Genomic DNA, 27,982 nt, shown 5'->3' with positions numbered 1-27,982 from the left:
CTAGTCCTTTTTCTCTGGGCCTCCCCGAATTGTAAATTCTCTTTTTGTGGTTGAATAGACATTGGGCCTTCTTTTGAAAAAAAAAAAACAACATAGTCAATTCCCCTGATTTTGGGCTATGATCCATCTCTGTGATTGTCCAACCAGTCAATGGCCTAGAACACCAGAGACAGGTTTCCGTGTTGGGTATAGGTGTGTTGGGTATAGGTATTGTGACGTGCACTCCATAAACTCCACATCATAAGGAAACTAAGTTGTGTTTAGCCAAAGAAAATTGGTTTCCTAATGCATTATACTGTTTTCTGATCCTACCTGTGCATATAGCATACCTTGTGCATCCACTCATTATGTGGGCCACGGTGCATGAAAAGCATGTTTTAGCCATTTATTTGTTTTGTACATTGTAGCTCACCTGATGGTTCAACTGCTACACCTGACTGATTACTGAGCCACACGTTGACAGACATGGACAGCTTAGATCTTGCACTTGTTTTCTATCTAGGCACATGTAATGGCATGTAAAGCGGTTGGATTGTGAAGGCTTGAGATATTCAAATCTCAAAACATCCTTTAGCATTCAAAGAAAAGATAGTGCATTTCAAGAGCTGTCCATGTGGCTGCATGTTTAGATGATCATAACCATTGCTCTAGTGAACCCTTTCCCAGATAGAAAAGAGTCCGAAACTAGCATGGTGGCCCTCAAGCTGGAAGCCAAAATGGTCAAAAGTACACTATCAACAGAGCAATTAGATTGGTGCCACTTATCCAATCACACAGTCATGTGGGCCAATTCATAGGTAGTTGAAGTAATGGCCTTACACATTCTTGGTTGTGCCACTAAGGTACCCATCCATTCAGCAGCCCTAAAAAATGTTGATCAACTCAGAAAATAAGCAATAGCCAACATTCAAAAAGAAAAATTCACAATCATATGGACACCAGTGTATGAACCCATAATAATCTGATGGATGCTGCTGAAATCACAATCTACAACTACAAAGGATTAAGTCATCATCCTTTGATTTCAACCACCATAAAACACACCAGTGTATGAAGGGATTGGTAGATAAAAGTACACATCTCATGCTAATGTCTGAAAACATCATCCAAATAACTAACACACACCATTATACATAATGACAGAGTATGAAAACCATAAACAGGAAATGAACTTTCAAGCCAACAGTCTCTACATCAACATGTTGTCTGGTCATGTCGCCTCACATGCACCATGAGACTCTCTCCTATCAAAGCAACAATCGACAAATCAAAACTGGCATTAAAAATTAATAATGATGTACTATAATTTGCTTTTTCAAATCTAAACAAGTAGTTGAAGCATATTTACACTAAACTCGTTGTGTAAATAAATACCAAATTCAGTTGATGAAGCAAAATAGAAAAGCAAATTGGAAAAAAAAAAAAAAAAAAAAAAAATTGATTCCATGAGTTACTAAAGCAAGATATATAGTTTTAGTCGCATTGCATTAACATGTCTTGTGTTCTGTTTTACCTAATCCATGGGTGCACCCTACATCAGAGCTGGGGGAATTTCAGGTATAGATATTATGTAACTCAGTTTGAGTAGTGTTGATGTAAATATCCGGTTCGTCCTCTTTGACCTTCGTATACCTGCACAGAGAGAGAGGACAAAGGAGACCCTGGCTTGAGCAGGGGACCCTCCGATGCCAAAGTCAGGCCTGGATTCTGGGTCTAAGTATATTGATGAGTTTTTAGAGAGAATTCTTTTCGTACCTCTCAAGGTGACAGGGGTCCCTCTTTTATAGCTGCGGGGGCATTTAATCGTACGAGGATTCTCTTCCTGATATTGTGCGCGGGATCTTCTCCTGGGATCACGGAGATAGGATCGTGCCCCTCTCGGGCCTTCATCCGATCCCGTGAGCTCCGGGGTCGGAGACCTTATCCCAAGATATCCGGGACGAGGCTTGATCTTGCGATGGTCGATCTGGTAAGGAGGTCCGCCCGACGCGTGCCCGGAATGCTGATGAGTCGTCCGAACCGACTTAACCTTTGTCTCGGTTCGACGCATGCCCGGAATGCTGCTGAGTCGTCCGATCCGACTCAACCTTTGTCTCGGTTTAGCGAATCATGCCTCGGATTTGGCGCATCCTTTGATGATCCGAGGCATTAAGTCCGAGTCTGCGGACTTGTACTTTTTGTCCCCAACAGTAAGCCCCCCCTACTCCGTGTGTTTCATATGACACTTAGGAGTAGTGAGTTTTGAGTCGGTCCACAACCCAGTCCGAGACAGTAGGTAGTCGTTTAATGCGTTCCGTGTCGCCTTTGACGGGAGGCGGTTCGGTTCCTGACATCGCACGCGCCGTCAGCCGTCAAATCGCACATCCTGCCAATGAGGGTTGGACACGTAGCAAGGGCATTATTGTCGTCAGTCGACGAGCGCCACGTGTCGAGCGGGGGAATCGATGCAGGCGTCGAATCATTTCCCCATTAATTACTTCCGCCGTATGGCCATCTTATAAATTAGTGGGGGTCCCGCATTTTGAACTTCTATTGCCATTCCTATTTTTCATTCCCTTAGGAGCCTTCTCAGTCTTTCATCTTCTTCCTTTCCTTTCTCTTAACCGTCAGCGCTTCTTTCCGCCATTTTCGTTCTCCTTTCTCCCTCCGGTGAGTTTCTCCTTCCTCTTTATTAGATAATAATGGCGGATAGGGGTTCTCGAAGTCCCCAGGGGGGAGCTTCCGGAGACGAAGGCGAAGCGCAACGTTTTTGGACTGTTGCGGAATCGCCTTCCTTACTGACGGAGATAGCAGTGGATGCCAACGCTGCTTTTCTATCTGAGAGAGTCACTGAAGCTCCGGCGGAGCGCCCTGCTTCCGTAGCTCCTTCTCGTGGTGGGTCGTCTTTATTAACCCGCCCGGGAAGGCCTAACTTTCCAAGGGGCATGGAGGAAGATGAGGAGGAAGAAGATGAAATGTTGATTGCCGAGGGAACCTCTGATCCAGTTCCTGTCGATGAATCGGCGCACGCCGAGTCAGAAGGAGAGCGGGGGAAGATTTAAGCGGTCCGGTTCCCTCAGTTTTAACTGAGGCGGACTTAGACAGAATCCGAATCGGGTATCACATCCCCGAGTCGGTCATCACCTATCTCCCCCGTCCGAATGACTTGCCGGATCACCCTCCTGCTGGGGCGGTCGCGATTTACCAAGTGTCAATGCAATGCGGCTTGCGTCTGCCCCTTCAGGCCATCGTCCGGGGAGTTTTGTCTCGCATTCAGATTGCCCCGGGGCAGATAGTCCCGAATGGGTGGAGGAACTTATTCGGGTGTGCGGTGTTGTGGGCCGAGATGGAACAGCCACCGCTTACAGTCGACGAATTTCTCCACTTGTACCAAGTGCGAGTGAATCCGAACTACCCTGACTTCTACGTCTTCGCTGCTTGGCGAGGCGGAGGCGGTTCCCTGATCACTGACCCTCCCACTTCCAACAAACATTGGAGAGAGCGTTGGTTTTGGGCATGTGGTCGCTGGGAGATGGATGAGTCCGGGTCTTGCGAGGCTCGTGTTCCTCGGACATTTCAGAGAGCAGGTGACTTGGGTCTTCTCTCTCTCGCCCTTTTTCATTTTTTGCAATATTCAGAGTCTGACGGGCTTGTGTCTGGCAGACATTCCGAAGAAGCGACCGAAGCTTGGCTCCAGTGCCTCGGCTCGGATCAAAGAGTTGAGGACGTTGGATCCGGCGGATAGGTCTTGGAAGGTGCTTTTACAGCCGGAACGCCTTCCCCTTGCAGGTCTAGACTCGGAAGTCACAGGTAATTGAAAATGTACATTCTGAATTTTCCGAATTTTCCCTGACTTACTTCGTTTTTTTTTTTTTTTTATAGATCTGCTCGAGGCCCGTCCCAATCTCAGGATTGTTCACGAACTGGCTCCCTCAGAAATGACTGGAGCTCGTCCTCCCCTTAGGGCAGTCACGAAGTTGAAGGCTCCGCCGCGGTCAGTTCTTCTGTCGGAGCCTCGGCCGCCGAAGAGGCAAAGGGTCGTGCGGAAGGAGAAAGAGCCAGCGAGTTCTTCTGCCCCTTCCGTCGTCGTAATTCCCGACCCGGAAGAAAGGGCGGAGGAGACGGCGGCCGCTGCCTCGGAACCTCAGGCGGCACCCGACTCGGTACACATTGAGACGGATGTTCCGAGACAGGAGGAAGAGACCAGGGCCGCGTCTTCCAGAGGGGAAGGTGAGACGAGGACCGCATCCTCCAGAGGGGAGGAGACGAACCAGGAAGGGCCGTCTTTCCTGCAGCAGGTGGTATCGGGGATGGTTCCCTGGGCCTTAGCCCACGGGGGCGAAAGAGAGTTCGTGAGGCTCTACAACGCTCCGTCATCGCAAACCGTCAGCCATGCAGCAAGGGTGCTTTTTGAACTCGCTCCCTGCTTGATTAAGGCCAGCAAGGAGCTATCCTCGACTCATCGGCTGCAGACTCTTCTGTCGGAAGCCGAAGGGCGACGCGAGGAGGCCGAAATCCGAGTCGGCGTCCTGACAGGCGAGGCGGCCCTTGCCCGGAAGGCTGCCGAAGATGCGGGAGCAGAGGCGGCTTCCTCCAGAAGAGCCTTGGATGAAGCGAAAGCAGAGGTTGCTCGGGTACTGGCTCTTCTCTCCGAAGCTGAAGAAGAGAACCGACGAGTTCTCGCAGTTCATGCTTCGTGCGCAGATGACTTAGCTCGGGCTAAGCTTGAGGCGGCGGAGCATATTCAGCAGGCCGACGAGAAGAGTCGGGAGGCTGAGAAGGCCAGGGACCAAGCCGTCCAAGCTTTCCTTGAGTCGGTGGAGTTCGAGGACGAGAGGGACCGCTTGTTCCAAAGCGGATATCTGGAATGCGTCAAGGATATAAAGAAATCTTTTCCTGACCTTGACCTTTCAGAAATCGAGGGCGGAGCAGCCTCGAAATCCGAGAATCCGGACGCCGCTGCTGAAGACACTGCTGCTGGGGACGAGGCCGGTGCATGAGGACAGTTACTAGGGCCCTTCGATTTTTATTTTTTTTTGCTTTGATGTATTCACACGTTGTATTTGTATGTGTTTTGACAAATGAAAGAAAAATGCTTAGCTTTATTCATTTGACTTGGCTTTAATCCTTCTTAGTTCAGAATCTTTAAATATTGAGTACCGAGCTAAGGATAGTAGACCTTGAGGTGTTCAGCGTTCCAAGGGTGAGGCAATGGTTGTCCGTTTAGGTCTTCTAGCCGATACGTTCCTGGTCGGATGGTGCCCGAGACGGTATAGGGTCCTTCCCAATTGGGTCCCAGCGTACCCAACCCAAATTCCTTGGTGTTGGAAAATACTTTCCAGAGAACCATATCTCCCATTCGAAACCTTCTAATCTTAATTCGGGTATTGTAGAACCGAGTCACTTGTCGTTGCCGCGCCTCCGTGCGCAGCCGCGCCACTTCCCTTTGTTCGTCCAAAAGGTCGAGTCCGAGTGCAAGGAGTTCTTCATTCTCTTCTGCATTGAATGAGGTGATTCGAGCCGAAGTTAATCCGATTTCAACGGGAGTGACGGCTTCCGAGCCATAAGCTAATGAAAACGGAGTCTCTCCTGTGGCTGTTCGAGCTGTAGTTCGGTAAGCCCAAAGAATTTTCGGGAGCTCTTCGGCCCATGCTCCTTTGGCTCGGCCAAGCTTGGTCCGAAGATTTTGCTTGATAACCTTGTTAACCGCCTCAACTTGTCCGTTGGTTTGAGGATGATGAGGTGAAGAATAAACGTTTCTGATTCCGAGGTTGTCGCACATCTCGCGAAAGCTCCTATTATCAAATTGCCTTCCATTGTCTGTAACAATGGTACGGGGTACTCCGAATCGGCAGATAATGTTTTTCCATACAAACTCGGTGATCTTCTGCTCGGTTATTTTAGCTAATGGTTATACCTCGGCCCACTTCGTGAAATAGTCCACTGCTACCACAGCAAACTTGGTCTGACCTTTTCCCATAGGGAGCGGTCCTATAATGTCGACGCCCCACTGTACAAAAGGCCAGGGGCCAGTCATCGGTGTTAGTGCTTCGGGTGCTTGCCTCAGAATTGCCGCGAACCGTTGACATTTATCGCATTTTTGAACGAGCTTGCGAGCGTCATGTTGGATAGTAGGCCAGTAGTATCCCTGTCGTAGGACCTTATGGGCGAGAGATCGCCCTCCAGAGTGGTTTCCGCAGATTCCTTCATGGATTTCCCGTAATACATAGTTTGCCTCACTGGGTTTGAGGCACCGCAGCAACGGGGCGTAGTAACCTTTCTTATAGAGGGTTCCGTCGTGTATGGTGTAACGGGAGGCTCGGATCTTAATTCGTCGAGCCTCGGCGCGATCCTCAGGCAACTTTCCTTCGTCAAGGTATTGGCGGATTGGATCGATCCAGGATGGTCCCGAGTCGATTGTGTTGACAGCCTCGCCAATTGGTTCATTTACACTCGATTTGTCAACGTATTCGATAGGGACGGACCTGGGTATATCATCTTCATCGGCGGAGGCGAGCTTTGCTAATAAGTCGGCTTTGCTGTTTTCTGTACGAGGGATCCGAGTGACACGACAAAGCTGAAATCCATTGACAAGTTCTTTCGCTTTCTCCATGTATGCTCTTAATTGGTCTTTCCGTGTTTGGTATACACCGGTAACTTGATTAACAACCAACTGAGAGTCGCTGAAAACGCTTAGGTGGGTAACTCCCATACTAGCGGCGAGTCGGAGGCCGAGTAACAATGCTTCGTATTCTGCCGTATTGTTCGACGCTTGAAATCCGAGTCGTAAGACATACTGTATATAGGTATTATCGGGAGTTTCCAGCACAACCCCCGCCCCACTGGCCTTCGCGTTGGAAGAACCGTCGACATACAGTTTCCATGGAATAGGGCAAGGGGGAGCGGTTGATGTCGGAACTGCACCGTCCTTCGGCGCATTATTTACTGAGAGTTCGGTTGGAAGCGTCCCCTCGGCGATAAAATCAGCTACGGCTTGCCCTTTGATTGCTGCCTTTGGTCTGTATTGAATATCAAACTCACTCAGCTCGATAGCCCATTTAGTGAGTCGGCCGGAAGCCTCTGGCTTCTGCAATACCTGGCGAAGCGGAAGATCGGTCATCACGATGATGGTATGGGCATGGAAATACGGCCTGAGTCGGCGAGAGGAAGTTATTAAAGCCAAGGCGACTTTTTCCAAGCTTGGGTATCTCGTTTCTGCAGGCAGTAACGCTTTGCTGACGTAATAGACCGGCAGTTGCTTTCCTTCGGATTCTCGTATCAAAGCCGAGCTAACCGCTGCCTCGGATACTGCTAAGGGACTCCCCTGATTCGGGTTTTGATAAGAGAGGCGGAGAACCGAGATATGACTTTAATTGTTGGAATGCCGCTTCACATTCTTCCGTCCAACCCGTCGTTTGCCTTCCTTTCAATTGTTTGAAGAAAGGGAGACATTTATCCGTGGCTCTGGACAGGAACCGATTAAGTGCTGCGACTCGCCCGGTCAACCTTTGGATGTCCTTAATAGTTTTGGGGGATTCCATATCAATCAAAGCCTTTATCTTCTCAGGGTTTGCCTCTATTCCTCGCTGACTGACCAAGAAACCGAGGAATTTTTCGGAGCCTACTCCAAAAGCACATTTACTCGGATTTAGCTTCATCCGGAACTTCCGTAGGATTAGAAACATTTCTTCCAAATCATTCACATGATCTGCCGCGTGTATGCTTTTGACAAGCATGTCGTCGATGTATACTTCCATGGTTTGGCCTATAAGCCGGGCAAAGATTTTATTAACTAACCTTTGATAAGTTGCGCCGGCATTTTTCAGACCAAATGGCATCACTCGGTAGCAATAAAGGCTTTTGTCGGTGACAAAGGTAGTCTTTGATTTATCCGTTTGATGCATTACAATTTGATTATACCCTGAATAAGCATCCATGAAGCTAAGGAGCTCATGTCCGGCGGTACTGTCTACTAGCTGGTCTATCCTCGGAAGCGGAAAGCTATCCTTGGGGCAGGCTTTATTTAAGTCGGTATAGTCAATACAGACTCGCCACTTCCAGTTGGATTTCTTTACAAGCACGACATTCGCGACCCACTCTGGATAGTGTATTTCTTCTATGAAATTGGCCTGGAGGAGTTTGTTGACTTCTTTTTTGATGATGGCGTATCGTTCAGGGCCGAGCGGTCGTCGCTTCTGTCGGATCGGTCGATACGACGGATCGACGTTGAGTCGGTGAGTCACCACAGAGGGGTCGATCCCGGGCATATCTTCCTGACTCCAGGCAAATACGTCGGCATACCTACGGAGTAGGGCTATCAGCTTTTCTTTCAAAGGGGAATGTAGAGACGAGCCAATTCGTACCGTCTTGGATCCATCCGTCTCGATCAAGGGGACCAAGACAAGATCTTCGACCGGCTGTCCTCGCTCATAATTCTCGCCCCGAGGGTCCAATGATTCGATCGTTAATATGTTGGTCGGACTTTTGTCGGCAGCTCCCTTTACAGCTATCATGTAACATCGCCTCGCATCTTGCTAGTCTCCTTTGACAATTCCGACTCCCGACTCTGTCGGGAATTTCATTGAAAGGTGGTATGTGGATACCACGGCCTGGAGGAGACTCAATGAAGGTCGGCCGAGTATTGCGTTGTATACTGAGGGTTGATCGACGACCAGGAAGTTAACCATCATCGTCGTCTGATGCGGGGCACTACCAGCAGTGAGTGGTAATGAGACAATCCCTTCGGGCAGCACCTGTCCTCCGGAAAAATCGATCAACGGGGTCCGAACTGGGCGTAGCATGGACCGTTCGATCCCCATTTTATTGAACGCCTGAGTAAACAACACGTCCGCAGATGACCCCGTATCGACGAGTATCCGGAATACTTTTCGGTTAGCGATCGCCAGGGTGACGATCAACGCATCATCATGGGGGTGATGGATACCTCGGGCGTCTTCCTCAGTGAACGATATGCAATATCTTTCCCTTTTCTTCTCTTTTGGTGGCCGATTTATAATCATGAGCTCGGACTGAGGCTGACTAAGTTTTCTTGCATGATTCCTTCGTGCATTGTTTGAGTCGCCCCCACCTTGTGGACCGCCGATAATCGTCCGGATTTCTTCCATAGGCTGATTCTCGGTCGGGCGTGCCTCAGCTGCCCCAGCTTTAACCATATGTTCTCTGAGTCGGCCGTCTTTGATGAGTCGTTCGATCTCTTCTTTTAGGTGACGGCAATCACTTGTGCTATGCCCGTGATCACGGTGATAATGGCAGTATTTATCCTTGTCCCGCCGATTAGGATTACTCCTGAGCTTACTGGGCCAGTTAACAAAGCCTTCGTTTTTTATTTCCATCAATACCTCTTCCCGAGTCTTGTTCAGGGGAGTATATGTGGAAAATCTTCGATCCGGCCGTTTCCCTGACCTTCGCTCATCACGCGCTTGATCATCCTTGCGTTTCCTTCCTCGCCGAGTCGGCTTCCTTTTGGCCGACTCTTTGGCCAAAGTTTTAGTTTCACGCAGATTCGCGCTTCCTCGGCATTCGCATACTTGTCCGACCGTGCCATAAATTCTGCCAGTATCGGGCGGAGTTTTATCTAGAGATGCCAAGAATGGTTTATCTCTAACTCCTTGCATGAGCGCATTAAGGGCCGTTTCTTCCGAATGTTTTCGAACCTGAAGGGATTCGAAATTAAAACGCTTGATATAATCTTTCAATAGCTCTCCCTGCTTTTGAACTACGTTGTTCAGATGTGTGGGGGGCTTCAATTTCTTCTTTCCGCCGATGAAGTTGGTGAGGAAGGCGTCGCTCAGCTCAGCGAATGAACTGATGGACTTTGGTTTCAACTGTTTGAACCATAGTCGAGCTACATCGGTCAATGTAAGAGAAAAGGCCCGACACATTACTGCATCCGAGGCATCGTGGAGCTCCATGTAGGTTCTGAAGCATTCAATATGCTCGGTCGGGTCGGTCTTGCCGGTGAAAGGAGTGATTTGAGGTAATCGAAACCTCTCGGGCAACCGGGCCTTCAATACCGAGTCCACAAAGGGGGACGCCTTCGCTTCGGACCCGGTTGAATATCCATTCCGGCCGTGCTTCATGTCCGCCATCTCTTTTGCCATCTCTTCCCGCACTTCTCTTTTAAAATTTTGAATATCGGCTTTCCAAGGTTCACTGCTCTCTGCCGTGCCTTCGATGGATGGGCGATTACGCCTTCTTCGCTCTATCTCGTGCCGAAGATCAGTCGGGGGTAGGGAAGCGTTGGCTGACTGCTCTGGAGATGGTTCTGATCCGCCTTGGGGTTGACTCGGCCGGAGAGACTGTGGCGCGGAAGGTTGAGGATCAACCGCCGTAGTTGGTACGTGCGCCTGGGGTTGTGTTGTCTCCCCTTGAGGATGCGGGAGCGGCTGCATTTGTTGCTGATACATTCGTTCCAGCATCTGCTTCATCACATTCATATCAGACCGGATTTCTTGAACCTCCTTATCCAACCGTCCATCGTCGCGACCCTGCTGATTGTTGCTTGTCCTGGTCGCTCCTCGTTGGCGGTTGTTAGGTGGGTTCTGGGCTGCGGGGATCACGACTGGACCCACCGGCCCTCCAATCTCATTCAAATCTTCCTTTGGGACCGTCCTTCTAGTCATTACCATTGAAATCAATATAGAGATATGAGATGGCTTTTTTGTACGGTTCCCACAGACGGCGCCAAGCTGTTGATGTAAATATCCGGTTCGTCCTCTTTGACCTTCGTATACCTGCACAGAGAGAGAGGACAAAGGAGACCCTGGCTTGAGCAGGGGACCCTCCGATGCCAAAGTCAGGCCTGGATTCTGGGTCTAAGTATATTGATGAGTTTTTAGAGAGAATTCTTTTCGTACCTCTCAAGGTGACAGGGGTCCCTCTTTTATAGCTGCGGGGGCATTTAATCGTACGAGGATTCTCTTCCTGATATTGTGCGCGGGATCTTCTCCTGGGATCACGGAGATAGGATCGTGCCCCTCTCGGGCCTTCATCCGATCCCGTGAGCTCCGGGGTCGGAGACCTTATCCCAAGATATCCGGGACGAGGCTTGATCTTGCGATGGTCGATCTGGTAAGGAGGTCCGCCCGACGCGTGCCCGGAATGCTGATGAGTCGTCCGAACCGACTTAACCTTTGTCTCGGTTCGACGCATGCCCGGAATGCTGCTGAGTCGTCCGATCCGACTCAACCTTTGTCTCGGTTTAGCGAATCATGCCTCGGATTTGGCGCATCCTTTGATGATCCGAGGCATTAAGTCCGAGTCTGCGGACTTGTACTTTTTGTCCCCAACAAGTAGGATTAGGATAAGGAATACATAAAATTCATTTAGAGGTGGCTCTTTATTGTACTAAGTAAAAGAGAAAATTTATCTAAAACTAAGAAAGAAATTCTTTCCTAATCTATACAATTTGTATTAATAAAATCTCATAACCAGATTCAATGTATGCATGTGGATCGCCTGCACATTGGACCATTCTGATTCATGGGTCAGGGCACAATCACAATGGCTCCACCGGATGGATGGCTTGATCTTGCACATGAGTACAACATTTGATGAGTAGCGACGTTAGAGGGACTGGGATCTATATGCATGTAGAATCAACCAACCTCCTCTATCATGGCACGTATCGTAATCGATGATTAGAAAGATCACTTGGGCAATACGACATTTGGATTGTGAAGGATTGAGATATTCAAAGCTCAAAACTTTCTTAAGCATTCAAAGAAAAGATAGTGTATGTTAAGAGCTGTCCATGTGGCTGCATGCTTAGATGATCATAACCATTGCTCTAGTGAACCCTTTCCCAGATAGACGAGCCCGAAAATAGCACCGGCAAGCTCATTCTTACTGTTTGAATGGTGGCCCTCAAGCTGGAAGCCAAAATGATCAAAAGTTCACGATCAACAGGGAGCAATCAGAATGGTGCCACTTATCCAATCACACATTCATGTGGGCCAATTCATAGGTAGTTGGAAGTAATGGCCTCAGACATTCTTGGTTGGGTCACCGAGTTTTGGAACTATGATCAAGTGTGCCTCATGCCAATAGTCTATATTTAAGATGCATGTGTATTTCTCAATAAGGACAGGAATAAGACATTTTTAGGATAGAACACATGCATATGCATATATATAGAGTGGAGCCAGGTTTGTTTGGGCTAAAATGACTGACATCCAAGCTCAGCCTGAAAATTGATGGAGCAACACATGACAGGCTGCAGCCTAGCAGGGTTGGTTTGGGCTAAAATGACTTCGAACCCAAGCCCAGTTTGATAAATTATTACACATGACAGGGATGAAATCCGGGCTCACGGGCCAATCTAAAGTTCCAAGTCCGTCCAGAGCTGGCTGGGTTGGGCAGGCCACCCAACCCATTGCCACCCCTAGTGAATGGATTCGTATCTCATTTACCAAATGCCCAACAAGTAAGCCCACCTGACCCAACTTACTGATCATTGGCAAGATGAATACTTACTTTTTGTGGGGTCCATCCTAATTTACGGTCAGGTTTTTCCCCTATCGATTTGGCCCATTTTCCATGACACTAGAAGTCTTTCCACCCTACCAACTACCTTACTAGGATGCTATCATCCATCCACTGTACATGTGGCATAACATGCATGCCAATTTTGACCCCTTAAAATTGTTGGCTGACGTGGATGAAGCCTAACCCGAGGATTTGGTGAGCTACCACATGAATGTGGTTGTCATCCATTCATGGGCCCAAACAAAGATTGATAGACTCTGAAATATGCAATAGGCAGCATTCAAAGAGAAGAAGAAAAAAATACTCACAATTAGATGGACACCAGTGTATAAACCACAACAATCAGATGGATACTAACTGAAATCACAATCTACAACTACAGAGGATGTAAGTCATTATATATCATTGGATTCAACCACCATAAAACACACCAGTGTATGAAGATATTCATAGATAAAACTACAGATCTCATGCTAATGTCTGAAAACATCATCCAAATAACTCACACCATTATAGAGGACAGAGTATGAAAACCATAAAAAGAAAACGAACTTTCAAGGAAGCAATCTCATCACGTCGATGGAACTAGTCAAGCGGATACAGAAAGCGCAGAGAAAGTAGGGCTGGAACTGCTGCCTCCCGTAGGAGTCTGGGCCGTGTCTCAGTCCCAGTGTGGCTGATCATCCTCTCGGATACATCAACATGTTGTCTGGTCGTGTTGCCTCGCATATGCTGTAAGACTCTCCTACCAAAGCAACAGTCGGAAAATCAAAACTGGGATTAAAATTTGATAATAACGTACTATAATTTGCTTTTTCAAATCCAAACAAGTAGTTGAAGCATATTTACACTAAACTTGGTGGGTAAATAAATACCAAATTCAGTTGATGAAGCAAAATAGAAAAGAAAAATGGAAAAAAAAAGAAAAAAAAGATTGATCCCATGAGTTTTTTTTTTTTTTTGATCCCATAAGTTACTAAAGCAAAATAAATAGTTTTAGTTGCGTTGCATTAACGTCTTCTTTTCTGTTTTACCAAATCCATGGGTGCACCCTACATCTAGACGTGATTGGCAGAGCCAGGGGAATTTCAGGTATAGATATTATGTAACTAAGTTTGAGTAGGATTAGGGTAAGGCATACATAAAACTCATTTAGAGGGGGCTCTTTATTGTACTAAGTAAAAGAGAGAATTTATCTAAAACTAAGAAAGAAATCCTTTCCTAATCTATACAACCTGTATTAATAAAACCTCATAACCAGATTCAATATATGCATGTGGATCACCTGCTTATTGGACCATTCTGATTCATGGGTCAGGGCACAATCACGATGGCTCCACCTGATGGATGGCTATATCTTGCACATGAGTACCACATTTGATGTATAGTGATGTTAGAGGGAGTGGGATCTAATGGATGTAGAATCAACCAACCTCCTCTACAATTCTGTCAAATATTTATAACAGTTGGGTACATACAATTCTGCTTGCAAGATGGCATACTGAATGTTGCCGTGCCAAAGTGATCAATTCTAGCCATCAATGATGGGTCCCAACAGAAGAAACATTAGGACGTTCAGACTACTAGGTCATTAATATACATAGATGGTGACAAATTACGTGATTGTGTCATTAAAAAATAACATGCCTGAGAAAAGGAAACCATAACATAAAAGGACAAAGCAATCTTACATGGTATCAAGTAAACCTCAGAAAACATTAACAACATAACCATCCACAAAATCAAGAAAAATTACATCAGTTAGACGAATACTCAATAACATTCAGAATTCAATAAGCTATTCAAAATATATAAATCTGGATTTATTTATTTTTTTTGGTTAAACTTCGAATACTCCCACAATTGGGGTGGCACTCAAGTTTGCAGATTAACAGTTTCCAATCTATCCATTGAGTAAGAATGTTTTTCTTCTTTGTGAAATGACACTATGAAGACACCCAATAGAAGATTTATAAGTGCACTCAGCTTTGCATTAAGTCCATTTGTAGTCATGGATCAGAAGGTTAACATAGTCAATTCCCCTGATTTTGGGCTATGGCCCATATGTGTGATTGTCCAACCAGTCAATGGTCTAGAACAACGGAGACAAGTTTTCGTGTTGGGTATGGGTATTGTGTTGAGATGGACAGCTTAGATCTTGCACTTGTTTTCTGTCTAGGCACATGTGACAGCATATAAAGCGGTTGGATTGTGAAGGCTTGAGATATTCAAATCTCAAGACATCCTTAAGCATTCAAAGAAAACATAGTGCATGTTAAGAACAGTCCATGTGGCTGCATTCTTAGATGATCATAACCATTGCTCTTGTGGACCCTTTCCCAGATAGAAAAGAGTCTGAAAATAGCACTGGCAAGCTCATTCTTGCTATTTGAATGGTAGCCCTCAAGCTGGAAGCCAAAATGGTCAAAAGTTCACGATCAACAGGGAGCAATCAGACTGATGCCACTTATCCAATCACACATTCATGTGGGCCAATTCATAGGTAGTTGAAGTAATGGCTTCAGACATTTTTGGTTGGGGAATTTTCACCAACAACTAACATGCATGATTTGCAGGAGACGGTATTGCCTAGAGCTAATCAAGATGAGGGAAATAAACGAAAAAAGAAGAAAAACTCACTGGCTTTTGTAGAGATGCTGAATTTGCCCTTCCATGCGTTTTCCGTTGGTGGAAGAAACAAGCAACCAAATTTACCTGCCTATGATACCTCGCTGTTTTATTTCGATAGAGGGTATATGTTGAATCTTATGCCAATCCTCTCCGCCATTTTCCTGTATTCTGGTGTTGAATTCATTTGGCATGTACAACACCTCCAATTTCTTGAGGGTAGTCACATGTTGCAGTCCTTCTGGAAGCATCTTTAAATGAGAGCAGTTCCAAATCTGCAAATGTATAAGCCTTGGCATCGCTCCTTCCTCCACAATCCACTCTTCTAATTCATGTAACTCTACAACATGTAAGGATTCGAGTTGAGGAAACCCTTGTGCAGAGCAGACCATTTCCTTTCCCATATATGAATGAGCATCCAATGAGAGAATCCGAAGGTTGGCTAGTTTCTCCAATGTCGCCATTGGGTCTTCCATTAACTCGGAGGATATCAAGGTAAGCTTGGTGAGGTTAGGTGAGAATTCATTCGACTCAGGTAGCTTCTCTAACTTTCCCCTCAAAAACATCTTCTTCAAATGCAGGTTATGTGAAATAGGCATAAAACCTGGAATAGTACTGTGCCATTCCAACAACAAAGACTGGAGGCAGTCCAATCTTGGAAGAGACTTTGACAATGCCTCTGCATGCCTACTCCGGTAGATCCCCCATATTCCCAGTTTCTTTAGATTAGTTAACTTCTCCAAATAATCCCCTATCCAATCGCCAGCTGTTATACGTTTTAGAGTCTGGAGATTAACTAAAGAATCAAGTTCGAGTGATGGATGTCCCACTATTTTAGACCACGCACCTTTACTTATTATGCTGCCGTACGGCACATGCACGTGCCTTAATTGTTGCATCGTCCAAATAAAACTGGGTATGTGAACCGACCGAGAACCTGATGTTAAATAAAGCGTTTCTAAATTGTGGAGATTGCTCATGGATGATGGGAAGCTTGCTGGGTCCGAATCACACCCATTTAAGCAACAGTCACAACTGTCCGAGCCAGCGAACCTGAAGCTAAGGTATCTCAAGTGGATCAGTGTACCTATTTCTTTTGGAAGCTTTTTCATTTTCATATAAGATAGATCTAACACCCTAAGCAAACTGAATCCTCTGAAAAGAAACTGCTCTTGCTTTTTCCTGACTTCTCCCTTCATTAAATCGATCCATAACACTGAACGAAGGTGTGAGCTGGTGTGATTTAAACAAGTGTACTTACTAGGTGCCTGATGAATAGCAAGCCGGCGTGAATTTGATGGAGAGAGAAGACTTGTATGTTTATGATGAACGTCTACGAATTTGTCTTCCTTGGCTTTTGAAATGGAGAGTTCACGTAATAGATCATGGATGCGGCAGCTTTTAACTCCACCAATGGAACGGATTTTTGACACTTGAATCAGGCTTCTATGGATTAGCTCCTCCAGGCAAACCTCTGCAGCTTCCTCGACCGTTTCATCCCCTTTTGGCTCTACAAATCCTTCTGCGGTCCACAGATAAATCAATTTTTTAGCACGGATCTCATAGTCTTCTGGAAAAACACCAAGGTAGAGAAAGAATGGCTTCAAATGGTAGGGTAAATCTTCATAGCTTAAGGCTAATATTCTTGCAATTCGAGATTCATCATCCGTGAACTGGGAGCTAATTCGCCTCGGTACTTTCTCCCACTCGTTTGGATCTGTTGCTTTTCTTGATAGTAGCCCCCCTATGACAACAATAGCAAGAGGCAAACCACCACACTTCGCCAAAATCTCTTTACCTAGTTTCTCTAAATTTTGCTGGCAAAGTATACCCTGTTCCAAGAATGCTTTTTTACAAAACAATTTCCATCCTTCTTCATCTCCTAAAAGCCGCAGCTCGTGGGGACAGCTCCGTGCATCTGCATATGAAGCTACATCTCTGTTGCGGGTGGTGATTAGGATTCGACTTCCATTATTCATATCTGGAAAAGCAGCTACTATAGAATCCCATGCTTCAGTCTTCCATATATCGTCCAACACCACAAGATATTTACTTTCATTCAAATGATTGGAAAGCTTCTCTCTCAACTGAACAGGATTCATTTTCTCTACCTTCTCAGACTCTTCTTGACTAAGAGGCATGAAGCATTTTATAATGCTTTGCAAAAGATCTCTCACAGCGTATTCTTGAGATACAAAAACCCAAGCACAACAATCAAAATGTTTCTTTACAGCATCATTGTTATAAACTTTAACGGCAAGAGTAGTCTTGCCAAGACCGCCCATTCCGACCACAGAAACCACACAACGTCGTGAATCGCCATCGATCAACCGTCCCACTAATATCTTTATGTCTTCTTCAAAACCGACGACTTCTGTCTCCCCAAATAGAGGAGAAGTTTGCCTTTGCTCGTGCAGACTTTCACCCCTGGAGCTGCTACCTTCTTCGACTTTGCTGACATCTGTAATGCCGTATGTCAGCCTGCTCGCAGAGATCTCCCGGATTTTATTCTTTATCCGTTCTATCTCATTGCCGACCTCACGTCGAGCCAATAATTCAACATGGATGAATATGCACCTTTTAAAGAAACCGACGAACCCACTTCTCATATGTCCTTCTATTTTGAGGATGAAGGTGTCGATGACGTCTTCTGCATCGTAAGCGACATCTCTTACATCCGCTACCCAATTCTTCACTCTTTCATCACCGCTTTGCTTTGCGTGAGCGTCTTTCAAGAAGCACCGCATCCGCCTCAATTCTCTCTCGACCCACTCGACCTGATCACGCACTCCATAGAGGGAAACTGCCTCTTGAACTAGTACATCCCTGAGTTTTCTTAAAACCAAGGAAACAGTAGACTCAACAGCCATCTTCTTTTGTCTATCTTTCTTTTCTCACGAGAAACTTCGATCCCTTGCTAAAAACTCACAGATGCAGAATGAGTTGGGTCATTTCTTCCCTTCAAAGGAAACAGAGAAGAAAATAATCCCAACCTTGTTTCGTGTACTGAGGACCACTTGTAGAGTGGACTGGGCCAGTTTGCTCTGTACAAATACATACCATGGTTAAGCAATCGAAACCGTTCATCTGATGGCTGACATTACGGATGGGGATTCATATATATCAGAAAATCATAGCCCCTTCAAGCTTATCAACGTTTTGGATGAACAAACATTGGCCCACTTATATCGAAGTGAAAGCCCAAATGTTAATATACAATCTCTGGAGTAAGCACTGTTTAACGTGTCTTTATTTTCTCTTGCTTTAGGATGCGGATTGAGTGGCGACGCGTGCGTAGATGTGGTGCGAGTTATCTACGGCCAGACACCAAATTCTAAACTACTGATAGATTGGACGCGGTTTGGCTGATGACCGCAACACTTAGCTGGTGTCAAAGCTCCGTGGTCCCACCATTATCTATGTGTTTATTTACGCCGTCCATTCAATTTTTAAACTCATGTGAGGCAAACCCAATGCTAAGGTGAACCACATAATAGGAAACTTCAAGTAAAATGAAGTCCGCTGTTGAAACCTTCCTCAGGCCTGTTGTGATTTTTATTTGTATCCAACCTGTTTCGTGAGGTTACACAGACCTAGATGAAATGAAAACACAAATATTAGATTGATACAAAACTTATGAGGCTCCAGGAAGTTTTAACAGTAGGTATTTAATCCCCACTATTTTCTATGGTGTGTGGTCCACTTGAGGTTTGAATATTCTTCAATTTTAATCTCATGCCCCAAATTAAGCTTGAAAAACATATGGACAGTGTAGATATAATGTATACATAAAAGGTATTCCCCCATGGAGTCCCTGTGGCGTCTCTGCTAGGGTGCTATTGAGTTGTTTTACAGCCGAACAATGCAGTATTGAATGGCAATATATAAATTTGGGTGCGGTTTCCTTTCCAAATCCTTTCGCACTTAACTTCGTGCGACCGTAAGCTAGGTCGGCCCACCATGATGTCTACGGGAAATCGGACGCAAGCTAGGTCGGCCCACCATGATGTCTACGGGAAATCGGACGCGGGTTTCCTGCTAAAGCATTTTGCCGGGAAGTTTCTGTGCTGGAATGCTAGGTGGGGTCCACCGTGGTGTTTGAGAGAAATCCACCTCATTCATCTGTTTCACTAGATCATTTTAGAACAAGCTGCAAAAAATGACGCAGATCTAAAACTCAAATGGGTTATATGAGATGAAAAATTAGGAAAATAGTTTCCTACCATTGAAACCTTTCTCATATCCACCTTGATGTTTATATCCCATCCAAACCTTTATAAGGTCAATCCCACTGAGATGAAGTGAAATCACAAAAAATGTAGCCTGATATAAAGTTTTTGTGGCCACATGAATGTTTCAACGGCGGTCGTGGTCGCTAAATCCCCACTGTTTCCTCTGGTGTGGCACATTCGAGTTTTGGATCTACCCCATTTTTGGTCTCATCCACTAAAATGATCTTCGAGAACGGATGGATGGGGTGGATTTCTCCCAAACATCACAGTAGGCCCCACCTAGCATCCTAGTGTAGGAACTTCACCCCATCACGAAAATCCACCACGTCCATCAGTTTTGCAAGATCATTTAGGAGATGCGCGGAAAAGAAATCTAAGGTTGGTCGCTGTTTATCTACCATCCATACCGTTCGTATGGTCATTGCTACTAGTATGAACGGAAAACTTAAAAATTAGCCTAATTCAAAACTTATGTAACCCCACGTATGTTTCAACGGTGGACGTTCAATCCTCTGTCGCGTGGCCAACTTGATTTTTGGATTTGTGTCAGTTTTACCCTGTGACATGGAACGCGTGGATTTTTAACAAACAACGTAGTGGGCCCGACATAGCTTTCCCGCACAGGAAGGATGTCAAGATATCCGCGTGTTAGAAATTCCGTCGGATGGACGCGGTTTATACGGGAGCCTTTAGGAAGTTATTGCGTTGAGATGCTACGGGGGCCCACCGTGATGTTTTGTTGGAATTCACTCAGTCTATACGTTTTTAGAGATCATTTCAGGACATGTACCAACGATGGGGTGAATCCAAAACTCGAGTGTGTCACACAGAGCAAACAGTGGATATTTAGCTACGGCTGTTGAAATATTCATGCTGCCACAAAAAAGCTCAGTATCGGACTAAATTTTTGTGATTTCAAATCATCTAAGTGGAGATGACCTTATAAATGTTTTGTATGAGATGTAGACATCAAATGGATCCCATAAAGGTTTCAATGGTAGGAAACTGTTTTCTCAATTTTCCCACTCGCATGGCCCACTTAAGTTTTAGATCTACCTTATTTCCTGTCGCATGTCCTAAATGATCTAGTAAAACGGATGAAGCGAGTTGCTTTCTTTTCAAACATGACGATGACCCCACGTAGCATCCCATCCTAGGAACTTCCTTGGAAAGGCTTTCATAGTAAACCCATGTCCGGCTAGGATTCGGTGTGTGGACCTGGATACAGGCACGGATGTCCTTGCATATGTTATCTGCAGTGTTGGCATTGCATGTGCGATGCACCTAAAAGAGGACAGGATAGAAATCGAAGGAAGCGGATTGCATGGTGTGCCACACACCACTTAACGTCACCTTGTTCTGTAGGTCCATTATGATGTATGTGTTATATCTAATGTTAGAAAATTAAGTGTTTCTTGTACACAACGGAGGATAGAAGAAAAAGATAATGAGACGATCAGATCTATCAAGTTCAATGCTCAACTTGAATAGTCAATTTCTCAAGACAAATTTATTGTCATTTTTCTGAAAGTTTCAACAAGTGCAAACGAAGGAAATCTACAAATTGTCTTCAGGATACAATGAATTCTCAATCCGAATTTCAATACGAAAAATTGCACATTTAAGTGTTAAATTATCTCTAGTTTTGACACCGATATGCCTTTAAGATGTTCAGAAAAAACTTAGCAAGAGGTTAAATCGAGAGTACTTGTATAAAAGATGATATAATCTTAAGAATTAAGAGTGTTAGATTATAGTATCCAGGATTTATATCAATTGAAAGGTTATGAATTTCTTCTTGAAAAGATGTTAATGTGTCTCTTCAAGAAATCTATACCCATTCACAACAAACAATATTCTTTCATGAAAGGACATAACTCTTTGTCCTATGGTGATTATTTCTGTACCCATTTAGACAGAAACAGTTATTCAATAATAAAAACTGTTTCCACATGAGCGACACGTAGCATAGGTGTCACATGTACAATCATATCATAATTAATCTTAATCAACAAAAAGGTAATAAAATATCAGGATAGACCCTAGTTCAATTCTATTTGTACTATGGCTCAAAAAGGTTGAACCGTGATTAAGGCTATTTTTGCTCCTTGTGACGATGTGTACATGCGAAGTGCTAAGTGCGCCTAATAAAACACCCAAGCAGTGCGTGGACGGTGCACCATTCTTGAGGAGATTTGAATCCTAATTACATAAGCAAAAACCTCTTCTCTTATCGACTGGCTGTACACACTATTTATTGAAAGTTTAAATAATTAATGTATTTATTTACTTTTTAAAAATAACTTTTATTTTTATTCTAAAAAACACAACAATCCCCTACAATTTCAAATATAAAATCAGATTCTAAAACGAATGACATATCAGTATAAAAAGGTGTGTAAGTAAAGGTATCTTTTGGATTTGAACCTTTACTTTAGTGTATACATATCAAAGTTATGCTAGGTACTTAGTGACCCATTAATCTTGAACTAAGGACTTTATATGATTCACCGGACACATAACACACATATATTCATATATAACTAGAGATCTAAAAGTTCGCACATTTCTAGCCTGGTGCGTATCCTTATTTCATGAGTATTCTAAAGATGATCCCAAGCTATTCAAAAGCGGCCTCTGTTCACTCCCCAAGTATAGGGTTGTGATGTAGTAATAAACTTAGTGAGACCGAGGTCGAATCCCAAGGGACTGAAACCTATACATAATTTGAAACTAACTAAAACTAGAACTAGAATGAGATGAAATCTAAATCGAGTGTAATTTGAGGAATAATGATGAAATAGAAAACTAAAATTATAGAATTCAGGGAAAGGAACAAGGGATTCAGAGGATCCACTTGTAGAGATCAGGGAGATCTTATGCCTGCATCAAAAACTCAACTGGACTTAGAGTCCATCTTCATCCAGTTGAAAAGTGTAACCATGGAAATCGAGACTGAACTTCCTTTAATAAAGTTTTTAAGAGATGAAAGGTATATGAATTAGAATGGATTTCATCATCAAACCATACCCATGAGACAAAGTAAACAACAAAATTAAACTAATTACTAACCAATTAACAATGTATGAAGCTTAGGAAGGGTACCGTCATCCGACCATGCCCAGTAGATGATGGTGAACAATAGGGCTTCCTGACATCATAAACATAAAAGGGAAAAGGAACACGCTTAAAGGTATCGCAGACCTATTGTAATTTTAGTTACAACAGACCATTAAAAACTAAAAACATTCCCTTAATTAAAACCAAAAATCAACATCGGTTTAGTCTAAACAAAAGGCACAAGCAACAAGTTCTCCCATCACGCTACAAGCTTCACCTCTTAGCCCTAGCTAAGAGGTTTAGCCAACCATGATTAGGCTAGAACTCATAAGAATAAAAGAAAACTCTAACAGATATACTCTCTCTGCTCCACGCTCACGTCCAGATCTGATATCCAACTTGAATGCCTCCTCCCCAGCCAAGATTCCTCTCACGTTCTCTCTCTCTCTCTCTCTCTCTCTCTCTCTCTCTCTCTCTCTCTCTCTCTGTTTTATAGCTGCCAAGGGCGGTAGAGAGGTTGGTCTGCAAACTTCCTTTCCGCAGTTGGAGTCGGTGCGGAAGTCTTACGCAGTTGCAACGTCCGCCGCATCTATCGCAGGAAAAATAACGTAACAAATCGCGTCTGAAGGGAATTTTCGGCTCCAAGTGCAGGATCTGAGCCATTCAGGCTGCATGGCTTTGGTCAGTCCCACTTTGGGATGATTTTGGATGGTCCGGATCGTCAGACCAATCCTCTCTGTGGATGCAAAATGGCCCGCAGCGTCCGAGTCTCGGACGCGCTGTAAACAGGACCTGCGAACGGGATTGGCGCTGGTGCTTGGTGTGGTCCACTTTGACTGATCTTATGGAGAATCTAATCCATTCAACAAGCTTCCGATTCAGCTCAAGATCACGGTCCCAAGTTTTGCGTGAATCCGTGATTAATATGGCCCACACCATTACTGGACATAGCAGTGTATTCCTTGTAGGTGTGAGCTTGGATGCATGCACAGAAACATAAAAGTATAAGTCTTTGGACAAAATCTTGGCCTGCACACGATGGACCGTTCGGATCACCCAAACGGATGACGATGGTGGGCCACTACATCATCAGCGGAGAGCCCTGCGTGAAGGAAACAGAGGCTTTCCTTCTCTGTATAGGAAAGTCGGGCAGGTCAAAGTCAGTTTGACCTGACTTTATGTTCAGTGCACCTCCACTGCACATGTGCTTTGCACACGTATCCCATGTAGATGGGTCCCATCGTGATGTTTCAAGCAATCTAATCCATCCATCCATTCTTCTAGCTAATTTAAGGGATCAAGCCCAAGTTGGAAGCATATCCAGTGATCAAGTGGGCCCCAGTTTGATGATTTGTGGGATGATCTGTCTTTTGGGTCATTTCCACAAGGGTCCAGCAGCTGAAATTTGACGTGTACGGTTACTTTATGGTCCTTAGGCCATATATGAAGTTTCACCAAACGGATGGTGGGAACCTTGTGATCTCGCATTCTGGATGATTTTCGGGCCCGTTTAACATACATGGCCTGATTTTCTCAGATCTCTGGTGTTTAAATTATTCGATCTCAGTCCCCTGGAATCCGTCCCTTACCCTGGTGATTCTGGAGCGTCAATTCCATGCATTTAGCATCTTTTTTAGTCCACGCTTATAAATCCACCTTGCAACATAAACATGATTAACCCAGGCCGTTAAATAGTATCTAATATGTAATATTTGACCCTCAACACAACCCTCAACCAGCATTTTGCCAGTCCCGAGCAAGGTATGCGAAAAATAATTTCAGAAATACAAGACAATTCCTGTAAACACGAGTGATTAATGAAGAATAATCGAGATACCAAAATTCTAAGATTCATGAATGTTGGCCATTACTTTCTCCTGAAATTAAGCACACGGTAAACTTCATAATCAAGTTCAAATATTAATCCATCAATTAGAACAATTCTAAACATTGAGTTCCATGAATGTATAGTGTAATCTCGGCTTAACATTATTACAATTCACTTCTCTATTTCAGGATATCATTGGTAACCAACAAGAGAATTCATGACAACCAAAACCAAAACCTGCCTCATAGTTTGTCTTTTCATTCTTCCAGCTTTTGATTCTTTTATTTAAAGTAACACTAAGGGAATCAAGTCCTTACCTATAGGGAGCAAACCTATGGTAGAGACCAGTCGCTCAATAATTTTTGAATGTCAATCTTGGGGAATCAAACCTTCACCCGTAGGAAGCAAACCTATGGTGAAGACCATTCACCAAATATTTTTAATTTCCCAGGTTGGTTCGTTTCAAGCTTAGTGATCACCAAGTTAATCCTTCAATATCGAATTGAAACCTTAATGTGCAAGCAAGATGTGTCTTGTGAAATCATGACTCAGTCAATATTTAAAACCTCTAATCATGGATTAACAATTCAAACTTAACTGTGAAATCTAATAAATAACTGAATCCAAGAGTCATAAATTACCAACATCACGTGTCTTGTAATTCTAAATTAAAGATGGTCGTCAAAATCGCATCAAATTTACAAGAAATTTCAGAAAAATTTAAAAATTTTCACATCACAATTTTTACTCAAGACCAAGAAAACACTGATTAGGTAGCCTAATCTTCCACCCCCAACTAAAAATCTACATTGTCTTCAATGTAAAAGATATGCTCGTAGTGTACATGAGACAATGAAAGTAAATGAGAAGTGATGGGAAGATTGTACCTGGACGAGGGATTCAAGAAGCTTTTACACAAAGATCTCAGCATGAAAGCAAGTCAGCACAAGAGAGAACCAACAAAAGAAAATTCTCCTAAAACAATGTAGAAAGCAAATTAACTTAGAACATCATAAAGCAAACTACCCTAGTCCTATGAAAATAGGAAACCTACCTATACCTCCATCAGACTAGGAGATCAATCCTGGCAAACAGGATCAGTCAGAGGTATGGACATGTCCTCTGAATCAAATTTCTCGACAAATGGCTTTAAGCGATGTCCATTTACTTTAAACTCCTTGCCATTGTCAGGATCTCTTATCTCAACAGCCCCATGAGGATATGCAGTGACCATAATGTAAGGGCCAGTCCAACGAGATCGAAGCTTACCTGGAAAGAGATGTAATCGAGAATTATACAAAAGGACTTTCTGACCAGGTGTGAATGATTTCTGTAGAATACGTTGGTCATGAAATGCCTTCATTCTGTCCTTATAAATTCTCAAGTTCTCGTATACATCGTTCCGAATTTCTTCGAGTTCATTCAACTGAAGTTTGCATAGTGAGCCAGCGTTGTCCGGATTGAAATTCAGATTTTTGATCGCCTCGTACACTTTATGTTCCAACTCCACAGGCATGTAACAAGCCTTCCCATAGACAAGTCTAAAGGGAGACGTTCCAATAGGGGTTTTAAACGCAGTACGGTATGCCCATAAGGCATCGGTCAATCGGGTTGACCAATCCTTATGATAAGGGTTAATCGTTTTCTCTAGGATATGTTTGATCTCCCTATTGAAAATCTCAGCTTGTCTGCTTGTCTGTGTATGGTATGGGGCGCTCACCTTATAAGAGATACCGTATTTCTTCATTAAGCGTTTGAATGGTCTATTACAAAAGTGTGAGCCCCCATCACTAATGATAGCTCGAGGCGTTCCGAATCGGGAAAAGATGTTCTCTTTTATGAATTTAATGACCGTGCGATGGTCATTATTCCGACATGGAATCGCTTCAACCCATTTAGTGACATAGTCTACAGCGAGCAAAATATATAGATTTCCAAAAGATTGGGGGAATGGTCCCATGAAATCAATGCCCCAGCAATCAAATGCCTCGATGATAAGAATGGGATTCAAGGGCATCATATTTCGACGGGACAATGCTCCCAATTTCTGACAACGCTCACAAGCTTTGCAAAACTCATGAGTGTCCCTGAACATAGTGGGCCAGTAAAAGCCACACTGTAAAATCTTGGCTGTGGTCTTTTTGGCAGAAAAGTGACCACCACAGGCCTGTGAATGACAGAAAGAGATGACACTCTGATGCTCAACGTCTGGCACACATCTCCTTAAGATTTGGTCTGGGTAATATTTAAATAAATATGGATCATCCCAGAAAAAGTTGCGCACCTCGGTGAAAAATTTCTTCTTATCTTGCGCAGTCCAATGTGTCGGTATGGAACCTGTGGCAAGATAATTAGCAATATCAGCGAACCAAGGTGAATGGGAGACTCTGAACAATTGTTCATCAGGGAACATGTCATTGATATGTGTCGTTTCAAGGGAATCAGAGGGATTAAGGTGAGAAAGATGGTCAGCCACTACGTTCTCTACTCCCTTTTTATCTTTTATTTCTAGGTCAAATTCCTGGAGTGGGAGGATCCATCGTATCAGGCAGGGCTTAGCATCATTCTTAGACAGAAGATACTTGAGCGTCGCGTGATCAGTGTAAATAATGATCTTGGATCCGATCAAGTAGGACCGAAATTTGTCTAAAGCGAACACTACAGCCAAGAGTTCCTTTTCTGTAGTCGAGTAGTTCACTTGCGTAGGATTTAGAGTCTTACTCGCATAATGAATAATATAGGATTTTTTATCTTTTCTCTAGCCTAGAACCGCCCCAAGAGCATAATCAGATGCGTCGCACATAAGTTCAAAAGGAATGCCCCAGTCAGGTGGTTGTATGATGGGTGCACTAGTCAACATGCCCTTAAGCTTAGTGAAAGCTTCCTAACATGACTCAGTCCACTCGTATGGTGCATCCTTTTGAAGTAGATTACATAAAGGACGAGAGATGAGACTAAAGTTCTTTATGAATCTTCTGTAAAACCCAGCGTGTCCTAAGAAGGATCGCATGTCCCATATGTTCTTGGGTGGAGATAGGTTAGAGATAAGATCAATTTTTGCCTTATCCACCTCAATTCCTTTGGATGAGATAATATGTCCAAGAACAATTTCCTTATGAATCATGAAATGGCACTTCTCCCAATTAAGTTCAAAGTTCTTTTCTTCACATCTTTTCAGCACACATTTAAGACTCTCTAAGCACTTGCTGAAAGATGAACCAAAAATAGAGAAATCGTCCATGAAGACCTCTAGATATTTCCCCACCATGTCAGAAAAGATACCCATCATACATCGCTGAAAGGTGGCAGGGGCATTACATAATCCGAAGGCATCCTTCTGTAGGCAAAAGTGTCGTAGGGACATGTAAATGTGGTCTTTTCCTGGTCCTCAGGGGTGATTTCAATCTGATTGTAGCCCGAATACCTGTCTAGGAAATAATAATAATAATGACCAGCTAGCCTTTCCAAGATTTGATCAATGAAGGGTAAAGGAAAGTGGTCCTTCCTCGTGATGGTATTCAGCTTCCTGTAGTCAATGCACATTCTCCAACCAGTTGTAACTCTTGTTGGCACGAGTTCATTATTGGCATTGGCTACAATGGTGATCCCGGACTTCTTAGGAACCACCTGAGTTGGACTCACCCATTGACTATCGGATATGGGGTATATCATACCCACATCCAATAGTTTAAGAACCTCGGCCTTAACCACTTCTTTCATGTTTGGATTTAGTCTACGTTGTGATTGC

The 27,982-nt window shown here is 44.1% G+C and overlaps 1 protein-coding gene across 1 annotated transcript; it reads right to left on the bottom strand.

Annotated features, from left to right (window-relative positions):
* Positions 1–946: 946 nt before the first annotated feature.
* Positions 947–18,056, bottom strand: LOC131231893 (disease resistance protein RPP8-like). The gene is made up of 2 exons (XM_058228244.1): positions 15,127–18,056; positions 947–1,244 (listed from the first exon to the last, which is right to left on the bottom strand). Exon 1 carries the CDS (start codon positions 17,982–17,984, stop codon positions 15,198–15,200), a length of 2,787 nt encoding a protein of 928 aa, XP_058084227.1. The 5' UTR covers positions 17,985–18,056; the 3' UTR covers positions 947–1,244; positions 15,127–15,197.
* Between the last annotated feature and the right edge of the window lie 9,926 nt (positions 18,057–27,982).

Source organism: Magnolia sinica, chromosome 17 (assembly GCF_029962835.1).
Source record: "Magnolia sinica isolate HGM2019 chromosome 17, MsV1, whole genome shotgun sequence".
Lineage (NCBI taxonomy): Eukaryota > Viridiplantae > Streptophyta > Magnoliopsida > Magnoliales > Magnoliaceae > Magnolia > Magnolia sinica.
The sequence above is the reverse complement of the archived record's forward strand: the minus strand, read 5'-3'. Positions and strand labels throughout refer to the sequence as shown.